The sequence below is a fragment of the Vigna radiata genome, chromosome 1, assembly GCF_000741045.1.
Source record: "Vigna radiata var. radiata cultivar VC1973A chromosome 1, Vradiata_ver6, whole genome shotgun sequence".
Classification (NCBI taxonomy): domain Eukaryota; kingdom Viridiplantae; phylum Streptophyta; class Magnoliopsida; order Fabales; family Fabaceae; genus Vigna; species Vigna radiata.
This window is the reverse complement of record NC_028351.1, coordinates 7317422-7334847: the sequence shown is the minus strand read 5'-3', so window position 1 is coordinate 7334847 and position 17426 is coordinate 7317422. Positions and strand designations below refer to the sequence as shown.

At 30.2% G+C, this 17426-nt stretch overlaps 1 protein-coding gene across 1 annotated transcript in view; it reads right to left on the bottom strand.

Annotated features, from left to right (window-relative positions):
* Window positions 1–2630: 2630 nt before the first annotated feature.
* Window positions 2631–17426, bottom strand: part of LOC106779094 — a 21923-nt gene continuing 7127 nt past the window's right edge. Inside the window, exons 5-12 of the mRNA XM_014667174.2 lie at window positions 15016–15075; window positions 10105–11177; window positions 8048–8189; window positions 7886–7951; window positions 5947–6015; window positions 5019–5309; window positions 4317–4379; window positions 2631–3860 (exon numbers count right to left, since the gene is read on the bottom strand). Coding sequence (XP_014522660.2) covers window positions 2764–3860; window positions 4317–4379; window positions 5019–5309; window positions 5947–6015; window positions 7886–7951; window positions 8048–8189; window positions 10105–11177; window positions 15016–15075 — 2861 coding nt within the window. The 3' untranslated portion in view covers window positions 2631–2763. The remainder of the gene's footprint in view (window positions 3861–4316; window positions 4380–5018; window positions 5310–5946; window positions 6016–7885; window positions 7952–8047; window positions 8190–10104; window positions 11178–15015; window positions 15076–17426) is intronic.

Below are 17426 nucleotides of genomic sequence, written 5' to 3'. Positions count from 1 at the left end.
TAGAAAACTTGATATAGCACTTCGTTGAGATTGAAAGAATTTAGGTAAATTGTATAAAAGTTCAACTTTGAAATTGATTTAAGTAATGAGTTTTTTTCAAGTGTTATTCAATGGTTAAGAGATATTCGTCCTAGTGTTTGAATAGAACTTTCTTTTTAATAAAAAAACATTTAAAGGAAGCTCATATATTAGAAATGAAAGTACAACTGTAGGTTTTGTAAGAGAAGCGTTGAGAGAGAATAAAACAATAAGTGCACAACTATTTTTATACCGTCCGGTTTTTTCTAACCTTATAGGGTTCCATTATAATCTTCAACAAGATTACAATTCAGTATTCTCACCACTCCTGGTATCCACTACACAATCTTGATACCCACATGATACATTGCCTAGTTGAATTTCACCCACTCTTGGTTGTGTAGTATTCTTCACCATTCCTGGTATTCCTAGACTCTTTTGATATCAACCTGATACACCATCTAGATGAGTTTCACACACTTCTAGTTTCCACTAGACAATCCTGGTATCCACCTGATATGATGCCTAATTGAGTTTCACCCACTCTTGGTTGTGTACTCCTGGTTGTGTAGTATTCTTCACCACTCTTGGTATCCCTAGACGCTCTTGGTATAAACCTAATATACCATCTAGTTGAGTTTCACCTACTTCTGATTTTCACTAAAAAATCCTGGTATCAACCTAATACACTGCCTAGTTGAGTTTCACTCACTCCTGGTTTTCATTAGACAATCCTAGTATCAATCTGATACACTGCCTAGTAATCCTTAACTCACCTGAGTTAATCGACAAGTGTTTGAATTTTCTTCAGAATTTGCAATCTTGATTGCTTACAAGTCGTTAGACAATTACTCTCACAAAGAGAATATATGTTCAATACAATACAATCTACATACTTGATAAGTGTTTATCTCTCTTTTCTTCTTATAAATAGTAAGCTTATATTATAATGAAGCTTGAGAGTGTTTCTCGACTTGAGCTTTTTTTCTTTTTCTCAGATATTCTCTTTGAGTTCTTGAGTTCTTTTGTGCTTTTCTCTCGACAATATTTGATTTTCTCTTTGTATGGTTTTCTCTTCGTAAGTTATTCTCTTAGTGAGCTATCATCTTGATTCTTTCTTTGAATCATCTTCTATTTAAAGACTTCTTAAAAGATATCTGTTAGACTAAGTTTTTGCCTCGAATCTTGTGTCTTCTTGACTTGATGTGCGAAACATTTGTTGGTTAAAGTCAACTTGTCAAAGTAGACTTGATTTTTTAATACTTTGATAGAAGTAAGTTGTACTATTTTTTTGGTACGACATTTGATGGAGAGAACATTTTGTAAATATCTTGTTTGTCTTTAACGTTCACTTCTCATATATATCAAATTGAGCAGGTAAATGCGTGTAGTAGGTAATCTGCATAAGGTAGAGTAGATATACATGCAACAAATATGTCTTTTCTGTTATCACTTTTGTTGTTTTTTAACGTTGAACATTTGATAACATTCAATGTTTGTTCAGAACATCAAAGTGTTTTTCACGTTTTCTATTGTTTAGGTAGTATTTTATCGTTTAAGCTTCTTCCTAAGACATCAAACATTGATTGAAGACTTCATGTTGGATGAAGTGAATGGTTTAACTCATGGTATCGTCTAGTCTATTGTAAACGTTTTTTAAGATTCTTCTTCCTTCAGCCACAACATTTAGAGAGTTTGTCTTCTATAAGTTTTTGAAATAATAATTGAGACTTTTAAGGACTTACCAAAAACATTGTCTCGACTCTTTTACATACTTTATCTATTTGAGAGTTTGACTGATTACCGTTTGGTAGAGTGTAGCTTCCGTATTAGTAATATTCTCATTGACGTTTTAATTTTGAGAATCGTTTAATGTAGCGTCTAGTTTATGTCTAAGTGTTTTTCTAAGTTACTAGGTTTTCACAATATGTAACTTATCACCTATGTTTATGCTATTTTGATATTCTAGTAATAACATATTGATATGTTCATTTGGTTTAATGTTATTTTGTTAAACTTCAAAATATATAAGAGTGTTTAAAAATAGTTGATTTTGTTTTAACATTTTTTTATAATACTGTTTTATCCTATGCAAATTGTTAATTAAACAACAGTGAAATGATGTTAAATGAACACATTTCCTAATTTTAAATAACATCAGCAATGCTTCTTGCATGATGGCGCTATTTTGGCCCTCAACAAATGAAACAGTTGAGTGATTGAATTGCTTTTAACCTTGAATTTATATTCCTGATGATATTTTTTTAGTTTGTATATCCTCGACGGAATAATTTACATAAAATTAAAATAATTTTACATTTGAAAATTAACATAGGGGAAAACATATTGATTATGAAGAGAAATAACTAAATGAACAGAGAATATATAGAATTCATCAGATGAAAAGAAAGAAGTTGCCGAGTATTATCCTCCTTCTCCCCATAAATCCCATTACAATGTTTGGAGCCATCTTTAGTTTCACTAGCTTCTGTGGTTTTCACATTTCAGCTATATCTTTGTCGAGTTGTTATTGTGTTAGAGCCTTTTTATCAGTTATCTACTTCAATTTAGCTTGTTCAAAGAAAGTTATCATGAACAATTTTTGGTCTAGCTTCAGCAATCATGTAGTGGCAATTTAACAAACACATGAGATGCATTTGCTTTCAAGGATAGTACTAAACAAATGAGTTGAGCGTTCCTCCTTTTACATTATAACTAGAAAGATTTTACCAAAATACCATAAAACTAATTTCGGGAGGAAGATTGTGTTTCTGATCTAGTAGGAGAAGAAAACAAAGGTTTTGGAGGCATTTCCAAAGAATTCATGTTACCTTCCAACATTTCTACCACTCCGCTCATCGTAGGTCTATCATTTGGAAGTGATTGAATGCACCATAAGCCAACTACAGTCATTCTCTTTGCAATCTCATCTTCTTCTGAATTCATCACTTCATATGGTCTCACATCATTATCCACATCAAGTCTTCCGTATGCAAAATGTGGGAAGTATATCTCACTCGTNTGACTAGCTTCAGGATTAATGTTCTTCCTTCCTCCTACCATTTCCAGTAGCATCATTCCATAACTGTACACATCAGACTTTTGTGAAACTCNNCCAAAATGTCTATTNANCATTTCAGGAGCNAAATACCCCATTGTTCCTCTTGTATCAGACACAGAAATAATGCTTTCATTCCTGGGACACAGCTTTGCTAGTCCAAAATCTGATATTTTAGGACAAAAATTCTCATCCAAAAGAATATTATGTGGCTTTATGTCAAAATGTAAAATTTTAGTGTTGCAGCCTCTGTGCAAGTACTCCAACCCTCGAGCTATTCCTATGGCAATTTGATATAAATTCTCCCAGGTCAAAGATACAATATTTTCTGGCCCTCTATTGTAGATGAACTTATCCAAAGAACCATTAGCCATAAACTCATAGATGAGAACCTTTTTGGAGCCTTCCAAACAAAATCCAACAAGTGTGACAATATTAACATGGGATGTTCTACTGATGCTGGCAACCTCATTGATGAACTCTTCACCATTTCTTTTGGATGCTTTCAGTAACTTTACGGCCACAGGACTACCTCTGAGTAGTTTTCCTTTGTATACTGTACCAAAACCACCTTGACCAAGTTTAACTTTGAATGAATTAGTCATTTTTTTCACTTCTGAAAATTTGTATCTTTTCTGTGCTATGGCTCCATGATTTCTTAAGAATGCTTCAATATTTGAATCATTGTTTCTGGTAAAACGAAATTTGAACAGTCGGATTGAAGACTTACGTCTAACACAACAAAATATGAAGAAACATCCTCCAATTACAACACTTACCACACCTGTTAAGAAACATAAGATCTTAAGAAACCATAGATATCCTTTTATAACATGCAGATTTCTTCTATGAAACTTAACTTTATGTTTGTTAATGATAAAATGCTTTCTAAATCTCCACCAAATGCTCTGTTTTGAAGTTGAATGGTGAGACTGTTAGACTTAATGATTGTGTACTACTCACAATAACTTCAACCTATATAACCACTCTACCCTAATTTTCAACCTTATAGTCATTCTCTTATAAGCTAAAGTCAATTGTTCGTCGTGATATGTGAGCATGCATTACTAGCACAAGAAGTTTCGTTGTAGATTCCTTGTCATTTAGATATATAATAAAAATATTAATGATTAAAAACTAGTTTACTGTGTATTTGATTGACAATGGGTTAAAGATTTATCAAGAATGTAACTCATAAAATAATGAAATAGAAGATATAAAAGGATAATGAATCTATTACCTACAATAATTATAATTATAATTATCCAATTGACCTGGTCGTCTTGTGAGCTATATGTGCCATCTGCAACAATAAGTAGTAAAAATAAAAAAGAGCTTAGTGATAATAAAAAGCAGTTCTTAAACTGTTGTAATGAGTCTTTTTGGAAGGGTATATATGAGGAAAACATCATATTTTACAACAATCACTTGACCATAATGAAGATAAATATTACTTCATAATTACATCTAATCATAAATCTTGTAAGGAATTTAACAATTTTTAAAATATTTAAGTAAATTAAATTTAAATTTATCTCATCTCAAATTATTTCGTAATATTGATAACGTTTCTTTAATCAAATTTGATTGTTATTGTTTTTGAATTAAATTTTATTTAAAAAATCTAATTTTTTCAATTAATTTTAACTAAAATTATTTTCAGTTAATTTTTGTCAATTGATACTTTCATTTTTCAATTTCTATTTTTATAATAATTTGAATACTCTCATAATAGGTAATACAAATTAATTCATTTTAATTATAATAGTAAATATATACAATAAAATAAATAGATCAACATTTAATTCCTTTAAAAAATTATCTTTCTTTCCCTCCCACTATAGAATGAATTCATTTTAATCATAACATTTACTTAAAAGGTAATGTTATCGTTGTAAGAGCTTTAATTATCTAAATTAGAAGAAAGAATGATAAAATATACCTGAATCACCAAAATCTCCACCAATTCCACCGAAAAACATTGATTCAGGCGCTGGTACTGGTGCCGATCCTGGTGGTAAAGAAACTGATCGTGATCGTCGTGTATGTGGTGGTGATGATTGCGGCGGTGACCGTCGTGGCGCCAACTTTAAATCTGGCGGTGATGGTGGCGGTAACTTTAAATTCGGCGGTGACCGTGGTGGCGGTGGTAACTTTAAATCTGGTGTCGACTCGGGCGATATGAATCCCTGCGATGATGCCTTGATAATACAAGCTCGATTACCGTTGCAATCTGTTTAGCAGTATTTGCTTCAAAACTATTAATACATCATGCAATTTTCTTCTACGAATAATAATTTTTGAAGATATACATATAAATATATTTAGTCATTGATTTTCTCTAATAAAAATGTCTCCCACATCTTAAAATAAGATCAATTTAAAATAATAATACGATTTAAGTATAATGTTTATTTCAAAGTTTGATATCGTTAAGTTTTTATATTTAAAAAATGTATGAATAAGCTCTCATGCTTAATGATATTAAGTATTTTTAACCTTAGAAACGGTAAGTTATATTAATATTATTGATTTTAAAAAATAAATACTTCCATACAAAAAGTTACCAAAAAGTTTATATATAAAAACACTGTTAAATATTAATATGCATTAAATATGATTTTTGTTTTTAAATGATTATAAAATATTATATATTATTTTTAAATTAAATTACAAACATTTAATTTCTATAGTTTATAAAGATTAATGTAAAATATTTTTTAACAAACAATAGTTTATAAAAACTAAATATATTACAATTTAATTTAAAAATCATAATTATAATAATTTAAAAACATATTTCATCTTATTATGCATTGTTGACAGAATATTAATAAAAATAAAATGAATATAAGTGGACGAATACTTACTCTGGTGAGTAACAACAGTCGAGTTAATAACACCAGTCTGTGTCAGACTCCTGCGGGGGCTGCTGCAATCTGTATACAATTTTAAAAGAAATTATAAACTATTTTAATAAATATTTAAATTCTAATTCAAAAGCTTTTGTTATTCTCTCTATAACATTTTTAAAGTTCACTATCATTTGTTTTTTTAGACAAAATAAAATTGTCAGCTACTATCATCTTTAAAACTATTCAAACACTAAAGTCTCCTTATGTTTCTTTATGTGATAGTGTATTTTAAATATTAAATCTAGTTATTTTAATATTTAAAATTTAAAATATAAATAAAAACTTTATAAATAAGTTTTATTATCTAAAATTATGTTATTATTCTAAATTTTCTTTCTCAAGAACTATTTACTTTTTTTTTTTTACTTTCTAATTATTTGTTTATTTATTTGAAGATCAAATACTTTTTTCAAGTATCTTTTGAGGTGAGATCTTTAATTCTATTAAAATTTAGTCTTTGTATTTTTTTATGCATGTAAATGATTTAAGCTTGCATGTTGAGTTTGAGTCTTCTGGAAGACTCTCAATTGATCAGTAGTCTTAGTGTTGAGTCCTTATCATATTTTTGTTATTTGTAAAAGTAGATAGAGTTTCTTGTGTCTTTGAAATTGTTGTAGAATCTCTAAAGCTATTTGGTTATTTGTTAGGTGATGAAAGCTGTTTACTTTGTTTTAATATAATTATTGCTTTGAGAATATGAGTATGCATATTTGGCTTGTTTGATATTGATGGAATTAATTTCTGATATTGGTGGTTGAATTAATGAGTAATTTGTGTGTGATATACATGATTGAGTGTTCTTTGAATTGGTGTTGAGTTGAAGAATTGAGAATTTGACTATTTGAGCAAGTTGGTATGCACTCTGGCATTTAGAACTATTTTTGAACTAAACACTAAGTTAGGAATACCAATATGATCTTTTTAGTAGGTCTCTAGTTCCTTAAATAACATATTTGAGTTGACTTTTTTTTTTATATATGATGTTGAACGAAACTGGTGTGGTACTAAATGCAAGTTTGGTTGTCCAAGTCTAGAAGCAATTTTGCTCCAACCATTAAGTGCTCACTTTTTCATTGAGCGACAATTTTACGAATGGTGTGGTGTTGAGCGGTGACACGACACCATTAAGCATCACTTCCCACTATAGGTCTAGAACCAATTTAAGTTCATTTCACTCAACGATATAATAGTCTCATTGAGCAAGCCATTTTACAAAAAGAATGATGTTAAACGTCATTCGTGCAACTAAGTGCTATTTATGAATTTTGGTTTTTGGTGGAAGTCCTACATGACTAGACACAATGTCAATTTAAAGTATATAATTAATTGCAAATCTTACCTTACAAGTCAATTTTGTGAGGTGAAGTTAGATTTAAAGTCTACTTCTTGACACTTTGTGGTGTATTTGTATTTTAAATTTTTTTTAATAAAAGGTTATAAAAATAGAGAAAGATTTCTTTAAAAGTTAAATGGAGTGATTGCAAAATTGTAATCTAAAATACTAAAAAAAATCAGACGAAAAAGTTTTAAGAAAATTAATAGTAGATATGTGTCTGCATTTTGAAAAAGTCCTATTATATATTTGTATAAGTATTTATTATTATTTTCTTTTTCACTTTGCACTGAAATAAAGGTAGACATACTTTGGTGCAAGGACTAGTCATAACATAAAGATAATTTTTTTTTGTTACATTTTCACAAAATAAAGATAATTTTTTTGTTACATTTCCTCAATCTTTTATATAGAAAATTTTGTCTGGTGGGACTCAGTAACTTTCCCTTTTCTAACACAACACGAACTTTTTCTTTGACCATATCATAGAGGTAAATGGTGTATAGTTTTTGCATTTTCCAAGGAATAAACTGCGTAAAATATATATATAAAGGTACTTACTTTTTCTACCAACACACGCCATGAAGAGATCACCGACTTTGTTTACGAGTTTTGAGTGGTTTTGACCTGCAACCAGTACCAACAATAGTATGCTTTTAGTTGAATCAAGGAAAAGAAAAACCTATGTTTATACATGCAGGATTTCTTCTGATATATACGTACCCAGAAGCATAGACGAAGTGCTGAAGTTCACATCACATGTAGTTGGAAGAAGAAGCGTTGCTGCAGTTGCAGAGAACAGAAATAAGAGAGTGAATCTGCGGAACATGTTTAGTTTCAATGGATTTGCATACATAGGAAAGAGCTAAGTGTCGGTCTTACGTTTTAAAGGGAAATTCCAAGGTCAACTAGAGTAGATCCAGTAATGTATAGGTTTTAATGAGTAATAAAGACACTGGAAATTTCTCTCCAGCTGGAAACAAACCAAGGGACCAAAGTCAACTCAACAAGCACTGTATTCACACTTCCAATAGAGTTCCTTACTCAGTAAATTGTGGTGACAAGATTTTATGTTAGTAATATGAACCATTATTAATTATTTCCCATTTCATTATATCATATTATGTTCTTCATACTAAAATTCCTAAGTTTATGCAGAAAGAAGAGATTGAAAAGAGGAGACTGAGAGACATGTGGAAAGGATTACCAACGCAAAAACTCATACATTACGAATAAAATAAATTCTTTCAAAACTCATACGTTTCAACCAGTCAATGATCAAACTAGAAGGTACCTTGAGCTTTCACCCAGACAAACAAAATATCAAACTCTACCTTTCTTTTTTTTTCTGGCTCGGTTAATAATTATCTAATTTGAATTTTTGAATGTTATATCTGATTGGATTGTGAGGTCGAGTCACTACTAACACTTTCACAATCTGTCCTCTAAAGTCGTCCTGTTTTGCTTCTTGGTCTTCAATGTCCTTCAGCACCATCCGGAGGTGCCCCTATCAAAGGTTGTTCTCCAATGCTTAAGTCAATGTACAATCCGTACAATAATTTTGGAATGGTAATATATGTGTAGTAAATATGAACCACTTGTCTCTTATCTTCGACCAATATTTATAGTTTTTGTCATGGATCTGGGATTAGTGAAATCTTAATTACGTCACAATCCGGTCCAATGGCTTTAATCACTTCTTACCTTAAACCTGACACAAGTATGATTACGGGTTCTGACTGACGGTGACCGATTATGTCTTTACGAGGTAATTTTGTGGTCATCTGACCCTTAAAACTGGAACGATACAGAGATTAGCACAAGATACATACAAATCGAGATGGTCGAGTGCACGTCCGACCCATATGATACAATACCTTTTATATTTTAAATTTTTTATATAAAATTCTATTAAGAATTTTTATATTTTTCTATATTTTAAATTTATATATTTTCTAAATAAAACTTTTTTAAATGTTTTACATGTTACTAATTTTTTAAATAGTTTTCTAAAAATAAATATAAATGTTTTATATTCGAATTCATGTTACTAGTTTTTAACTTTATGTTAATTTTATTTTCAAGTATTTTCATCTACAATCATATTATTATTTAATTTTATTTTTCTTATTTATTATACGCAAAAAAATTATTACATAAATTATTTTAACCAATTGATCTTTTGAATAAATTGAAAAAGTAATCAAACTATATCTACAGGAGTTATTAGTATTTTTATCGAGTCCGATTTTATTTTTTTTTCTAAATTACATACTTCATATTAGTTTTTATTTCTTATAACAATTTTTATTTAAAACCCCAATCTCAATTACAAACGTTTGAAAATTCAGAGAGGAGAAACCTACTGATTATGGAGAGAAATTACTAAATGAACAGAGGATAAACATAACTCATCAGAGAAAAAGAGAAGAAGTCGAAGAAACAGTTCTCAATAGTTGCATAATCTTCTCATAAATCCTATTACAAGGTTTGAAGTTATATCTTTAGTTTCACTAGCCCGTGCGGTTTTCACTTTTCAGTAACACTTCTGTCGGAACCTTTTTACCAGTTATCCACTAAAATTTACCTTGTTAAAAGAAAGTTATCATGCACAATTGGTTTAGTTTCAGCAATCACGTAGTGGCAATTTAACAAACACGTGAGATGCATTTACTTTCCAGAATAGTACTAAACAAATGTGTTGAGTAATCCTCTTTACAGCATAACTAGAAAGATTTTAGCAAAATGTAATGATACCAATTTCAGGAGGAAGATTATGTTTGTGATCTAGTAGGAGAAGAAAACAAAGGTTTTGGAGGCATTTCCAAAGAATTCATGTTACCTTCCAACATATCTACCACTCTGCTCATTGTAGGTCTATCATTTGGAAGTGATTGAATGCACCATAAGCCAACTACAGTCATTCTCTTTGCAATCTCATCTTCTTCTGCATTCGTCACTTCATATGGTCTCACTTCATTATCCACATCAAGCGTTCTGTATGCAAAATGTGGGAAGTATATCTCACTCGTATGACTAGCTTCAGGATTAATGTTCTTCCTTCCTCCTACCATTTCCAGTAGCATCATTCCATAACTGTACACATCAGACTTTTGTGAAACTCTTCCAAAATGTCTATTGATCATTTCAGGAGCTAAATACCCCATTGTTCCTCTTGCATCAGACACAGAAATAATGCTTTCATTCCTGGGACAGAGCTTTGCTAGTCCAAAATCTGATATTTTAGGACAAAAACTCTCATCCAAAAGAATATTATGTGGCTTTATGTCAAAATGTAAAATTTTAGTGTTGCAGCCTCTGTGCAAGTACTCCAACCCTCGAGCTATTCCTATGGCAATTTGATATAAATTCTCCCAGGTCAAAGATACAATATTTTCTGGACCTCTATTGTAGATGAACTTATCCAGAGAACCATTAGCCATAAACTCATAAATGAGAGCCTTTTTGGGGCCTTCCAAACAAAATCCAACAAGTGTGACAATATTAACATGGGATGTTCTACTGATGCTGGCAACCTCATTGATGAACTCTTCATCGTTTCTTTTGGATGCTTTCAGTAACTTTACAGCCACAGGGCTACCCGTGAGTAGTTTTCCTTTGTATACTGTACCAAAACCACCTTGACCAAGTTTAACTTNGAATGAATTAGTCATTTTNTTCACTTCTGAAAATTTGTATCTTTTCTGTGCTATGGCTCCATGATTTCTTAAGAATGCTTCAATATTTGAATCATTGTTTCTGGTAAAACGAAATTTGAACAGTCGGGTTGAAGACTTACGTCTAGCACAACAAAATATGAAGAAACATCCTCCAATTACAACACTTACAACACCTGTTAAGAAATTTAGGATATTAAGAAACCATATATATCCTTTTTTACATGCATGTCCAAGAGCTAACAAAATTAGGGAAAATTTTTCTGAGTGATAAAAAATAATCATGGTGTTTGAATCAGTTCATTGTGAATTTCGGGGACCATATATATAGAACTCCTTCATAGGTACTTTTTTTATTTATTTATTTCTTAACCATTGTAATTGTAGACTATTTACAACAAGTAATAAAGATATTTTTAGAAGTGACGATGGAACACAATTCAATTGCATAAAGAATTATTTTCTTGGTCATGGAATTAATTTTTCGAACATGTTGCACAGAATGCGTTTTAATTGTAGGTTATTTAATAAGTTGTATCATCTGTGTTAAATCGGAAAATCTTCAATTTAACACTTGAGAGTGTTATATCACATTACTCTTAATCAAGCTAAGAAAAGGAGATAGGTTTGCTAGTAGAAGTTGAAATATCTTTTTTACACCCATATGGTAAAAAAGGTTGAAAACTATGACTTGGAAATAATAATTTTTTTATTTATTGTGTTGAGTTTGTTGAGACAATATCCTTTTGTTATTAATGATCCAACGCACAACGAATCCTTGCTCAATTAAGCAATGAACCTATAAATTTGGCTAAAAGTAATCTCGAATCAAATATAAAAGTAAAGATGGAGTGAGATAGACAAAGATACAGTTGCACTTGCACCAAAAAATAAATAAACATTATGCCTCATATTTCCAACACAATTCAAAAGTTGAATGTAATGTTAACTTTTATTTCATGTTAAAAAAAATAAAATTTTCTTAATTTTTGAACTTATTTATCCCTCATTTTTAGTTTTTTTCGTAAGTAATTTGATATTGGTTGCCCTCATCAACCTATACTCTTAATCTTGTTAGTTTATGTTTGATATTTGAATATGAAGCACATAACAAGATTGGAATCCAACGAAGCATATATACATATATATATATATATATATATATATATATATATATATATATATATATATATATATATATATATATATATATAAGGTAAACAGTGGAAATTCCAAAAGATCATTTATGTTGGGCGCAAAATAATCATGCCTAGTGCCTTAAAGGCTGAGAAGAAATTCTTCATTACGGTTGGGCACCACTAACCTAGGGTTGGGCACCAACTCTTAATTGTGAATGGTATTGAGCACCTGTTTACTCACAATGAGCACTACTTGGACAAAAACCTTTAAAACCTGTTTACTCACCTTTAAATACATTGCAATTATTGCAATGTATTGCACAAGTTGTATGGGAAAATGATAAATATTTATTACTTGATATTGTATGACTAATGCCCTTTTCATTAAAGGGACTCTCCTAACAATGAGCCCATTTTCTAAATCAACCTCTCCAACACATCTTTTAGGTGTTCCCTATGAAATTTGTGACTATTTTTTGGTGGTAGATCCTTCTTATAGCAATCGCACAAGATAAATAACTTGACACATGTGCTAAAGTTGTTATGGGTAAAACATGGAAGGGAGTCCTGCAAAATGAAATCCAATCCTTTGAAACCAATAGTACATGGATAATGACACATTTCCCTCTTGGAAAAATATGTGTTGGATTGCAAATAGGTCTACAAGGTAAAGTGTAAATTTAATAGAATAGTATCCAAAGCTTGAATAGTCATTCTTGAAAGTCACCAAGTAAAGGCATAAATTATACATTGACTTTTGCTCCCATTTCAAAAGTAGTGACTATGAGTCAGTTGTTGCAACAAGAAATTGGGAACTATAACAAATGGATGTTCCTAATTCTTTCTTGCACAAGGAGGTCCAAGAAAAAGTGTTCATGAAATCATCACTTGGTTTTGTTGTTCAAAATTTTGGAATTATATGTGAACTAAAAACCAATTCTCTTTGCACATTGAAATAAGCTTTTTGATGTTGGTTCACCACCATTAAAAGATATGACTTTATCCAACCCCTTAATGATTTGTGTTGAAAAAGTCATATTTGCATATTGTAGTTCTTATGTATGTAAGTGACCTTATAATTTATGGGAACAACATGAAGTCATCCATCAATTTAAGATCTAATTGTCTCTTGCTTTCATACAAAAGAACTAGGATTTTTCAAGTCAATGCCTTAGTTAAGTTATTGTGAAAATGGAACATCATATAAAGGTGAAGACCTATTAATTAACCCAATGTCTTAAGGTTTTGAGTTGAGAGTGATGTTAATCCCTTATGTGGTTGGACTCAAGTCTCTCATTGGAATTGCCTCTCTAGTGAACCCCCTCCTCTATAAACATAACAAGTGGTATCAGAGCCGATGGTTAAGTCTTGGTGACCAGCTTAGACGAGTATGATATCCTTGTATCGAAAGTCTTTCTGGCAAGGATTTCAGGTAAGCGTGTTCTATTAAGATGAACGATGGTACAAAGGGGTACTTGTGGTTAGGAATGCTTCCACTAGATGGCGAGTGTACCAATATGGAAGAGACTCACCCTTGAGAGGGAGATTTTTTAGGAAGTCAAATGTGAGTCTAAGTCCCACGTTGAGTAGAAATAAGAAAGTAGAGTATCATATAAAGGTGAAAACCCATTAACTCATAGTCTTAAGATTTTTGGTAGATAGTGGTATCAATCCCCTATGTGATTGAACTTTGATCTCATTAGTGTGATGTCTCCCTAGTGAACCCAACTTAACAGTTCATTCCCTAGTTGGTATTTATCTTTATCAAAGAAAATATGCATTGAATATAATTGTTGACATTGATCTTCTTAGAGTGATACCAACTTCACACAAAAAAACATTTGACTATTGTTGATAGTCTTTCTTATGACATTCCTAATCAAAAGGAATGATTAGTAAGACGTTTAATTTTGCTTTACAAGACTAGAGTGTTATATTGTGTGAATACTCTTTCTCAATTGATGCAACAACCAAGACAAGAGCATTCAGAGGTTGCATGGCTAGTTGTTTGATATTTGAAAGGAAACCTTAGGCAAGAAATTCTTTTGGCATGGATATAATGATTTAAGATTGTATGATTGGTACAACTACGAGACTAGTTTCCCATAATCATTGATATATGATATCTTGCTCATCAATAAGAATTCATAACCATTACTTATTACTTATGGGTTGAAATGGTTGAAAGATGTTTTATCTAATCTTAGTGTCTTACCTATTTAATCTATTGTTATAGTCCACCTATCCATATTACTAAAAATATAATCTTTTATGAATGAAAAAAAAATATATTGAGATTGATTATTGTTTTGTTTGAAATTAGATTTCTAAGGGGAAAACGAAACCAATTTCAATTGATTGGTATTTTTATTAAAATTCTTCGTAAATCACATTTTGTTTTGTTAATGATCAAAATATCCATAATTCATATGCAGTAACTTGTGAACAAGTGATTAGATAATTAATATTTCGTACTTATCTAGATTTCCAATATAAACTTTAATATAAAATTATTGGGACATATAAAAATATATATTTTTTGTATTATTAAATACCTAGGTAAAATATATTTCATTATGACTTAGAAGTATATTAGTAATTTTTTCTAATAGTAAATATAAAAAACAAATATTATATCTAAACTAATGCAAAATTATTTTAGAAATCTCATCATCTATATATATATATATATATATATATATATATATATATATATATATATATATATATATATATATATAATAAAAATGGTTAATAATTAAAAGTACTAGTTTACTTTCCATTTCATTGGCAGATGAATTATAGATTTATCAGAAATGTAACTCATAATATAATGAAATAGAATATATATATAAAAGGATAATGGATCTATTACCTATAATAATAATTATAATTATCCTTGCGTCCTTGTGGTTATTTATCTTATATACGTGATCTGCAACAATAAGCACTCACAGTAAAAAAATAAGTAGTGACAATAAGAAAAAAGTTAATATTATGTGAGTTTTCTTTCGGAAGTTTATATAAGAGGAAAAAAATTATATTTTACAGTAATCACTTAACAATCAATAAAAGGAAGATAAATATTACAAGATGACAACTAATCATAAATTTTGTAAGGAATTTCACAATTTTTAAATTTTTTTAAATAAATTAAATTTAAATTTATTATAAAGACATAGAAAATGATCTTTTAAAAGTGGTAATGATTTAGAAATAATAAGATTGGATTATTTTAGTATTAAAAAGTTTTAATATAAATAATTTTATTATGAAAAAGTTTTATTATTTTAAAATATATTATTTTTCTAGAAACTATTTTTCTAGAGTTTTATATGATTTCTTTTTAGGAGTTTTTATTCTTCGTTCGTCTTATTGAAGAACTAAGATCATATGATTGTTTCTTGCGACGAGCGCTTCAATTTGGACATATGAGTTTCTTAGTTTGAATAAGTTGAGTTTCAACCCCTTTTCCTTAGTCTTTTTTTGTATCTATTGCATGTGGACCCTGTTCATCTTGCATGTCTTTGTTGATTAATAGTTCTACCGGTATACCTTAATTGTGTTTTTGTTGTTCGTAGGAACAGATAGATAGAGCTTCTTGTGTTTTTGGAGTTGTTTTAAGCTTTCTAGAGCATTTTGGTCATCTATAAGGTAAGAGAAATTAAATATCTTATTTTTAAAGTTTTAGTAACTTGAAAATATGAGTTTGTATATTGAATAGAATTATTGTTGAAATCTATTTTGAGTTTCATGAGGGTGTATTATGTGACCCATTGAAATTGATGGTTTGGTATGGTAAATTCCTGTTGTGAATAACTTGCTGATTGTTTTTGGTCTTTGAATGACCTATAATTTCTTAGAGTTCTATTTTTAATTGGTCAAATTGAATTTTGGTTTGGTAATATGTATGACTGCTGGTTGGAAATTGATCTAGAATTAGTGGTATGACATGTGAAATTTTGTGGGGATTGATTTTTGAATAAACCTAATGTTAATGGTCTCAGTTTGTGCAGCTTAGGAATTGATTAGCTATTTGTGTTGTTGAATTCTGGTCATTTGGCATGATGAATTGATGTTTGAACTTTCGATGATATTGGTTTGATCTAATGGACTGAGCCGTTAACCAATTGAGCAAATTGGTATTGAATTTGATGTTTAAATAAGATTTTGAATGAATCACAGTGTCAAGATTACCAATTTGGTCATTTGGGTAGGTTGTAAGTGTAGTCAGATCATGCTTTGAAGAATTTAGCTAGTGTGGTGCTGAGCGACATTTTTGGACGTTGAGCGTTGCAAAGTTAGAGAGCCTCCAGGCTTTAGGGCGCTAAGCGATGGTAAGTCAAAGAGCCTTTGTGACATGTGGTGTTGAGTGACACTTTTTGGGATTGAGTGTCATTTTTTCCCTGCAGGTTTGGAACTTTTTTTCCATAATTCGTTGGGCTCTCCCTATTTTGAAGTAGTGCATGATTTCAGTGATTTTCTAATTCTTTGTCTACTTGAAGTGGTTTATTTTAGATTCGATGCATGATTATTATAGATTTGAGATGGATTATGGTGTTTATGCATGATTGATATGTGTAATGTTGTTTACATGGATGAAAAATATGATTTGTGATGTTGTTGAGAGAATTTCAAGGAAAAATTCTATGATGTGGTAATGTTAGTGTATGCATTGACATATGGAGAGGTCAACAAGGAGGTATCCTGAATTCTAATCATTATTCACACTCAACTAGAGTAGAATGAGTTATGTGGTGGAAGTGGCAAGAAGTCTTAGTTATGGACATTGGTTTGGTTTTAGGCACGAAGGGGACTAACTTTGTAGATGGTAGGGTGATAACCCCTTTGTTTATGACTCTACAAATATAAATACCACTACTAGTGAATGCCTACGTTGAAACCCTATGTCAAAGTCATGTATTCGAATAATTAAGTCTAGTTTCAACTATTTATGTGCATTGATATGAATTATTATGTTTTATAAATGTTTAGATTAATTTTTTTTGGTGCATATTAGCGTATCCTTTTATCTTTGTTGTTTGTTTGTTTGTCTTTCTTGTTTGCAATTATCAAACTGGTGTGAGCAGATGAAAATGTTTCATTTGATCTGGTGTAGAGGGATGAAGATGTTGAAGATTATAATAGATCGTTGTTTTTCTTGTCTATATATCAGTTTTTGAAAAACAGTATTGTGCCTTTGACTCGGTATAATATATTTCCTAGTAGCATAGAAATTTATATATATATATATATATATATATATATATATATATATATATATAT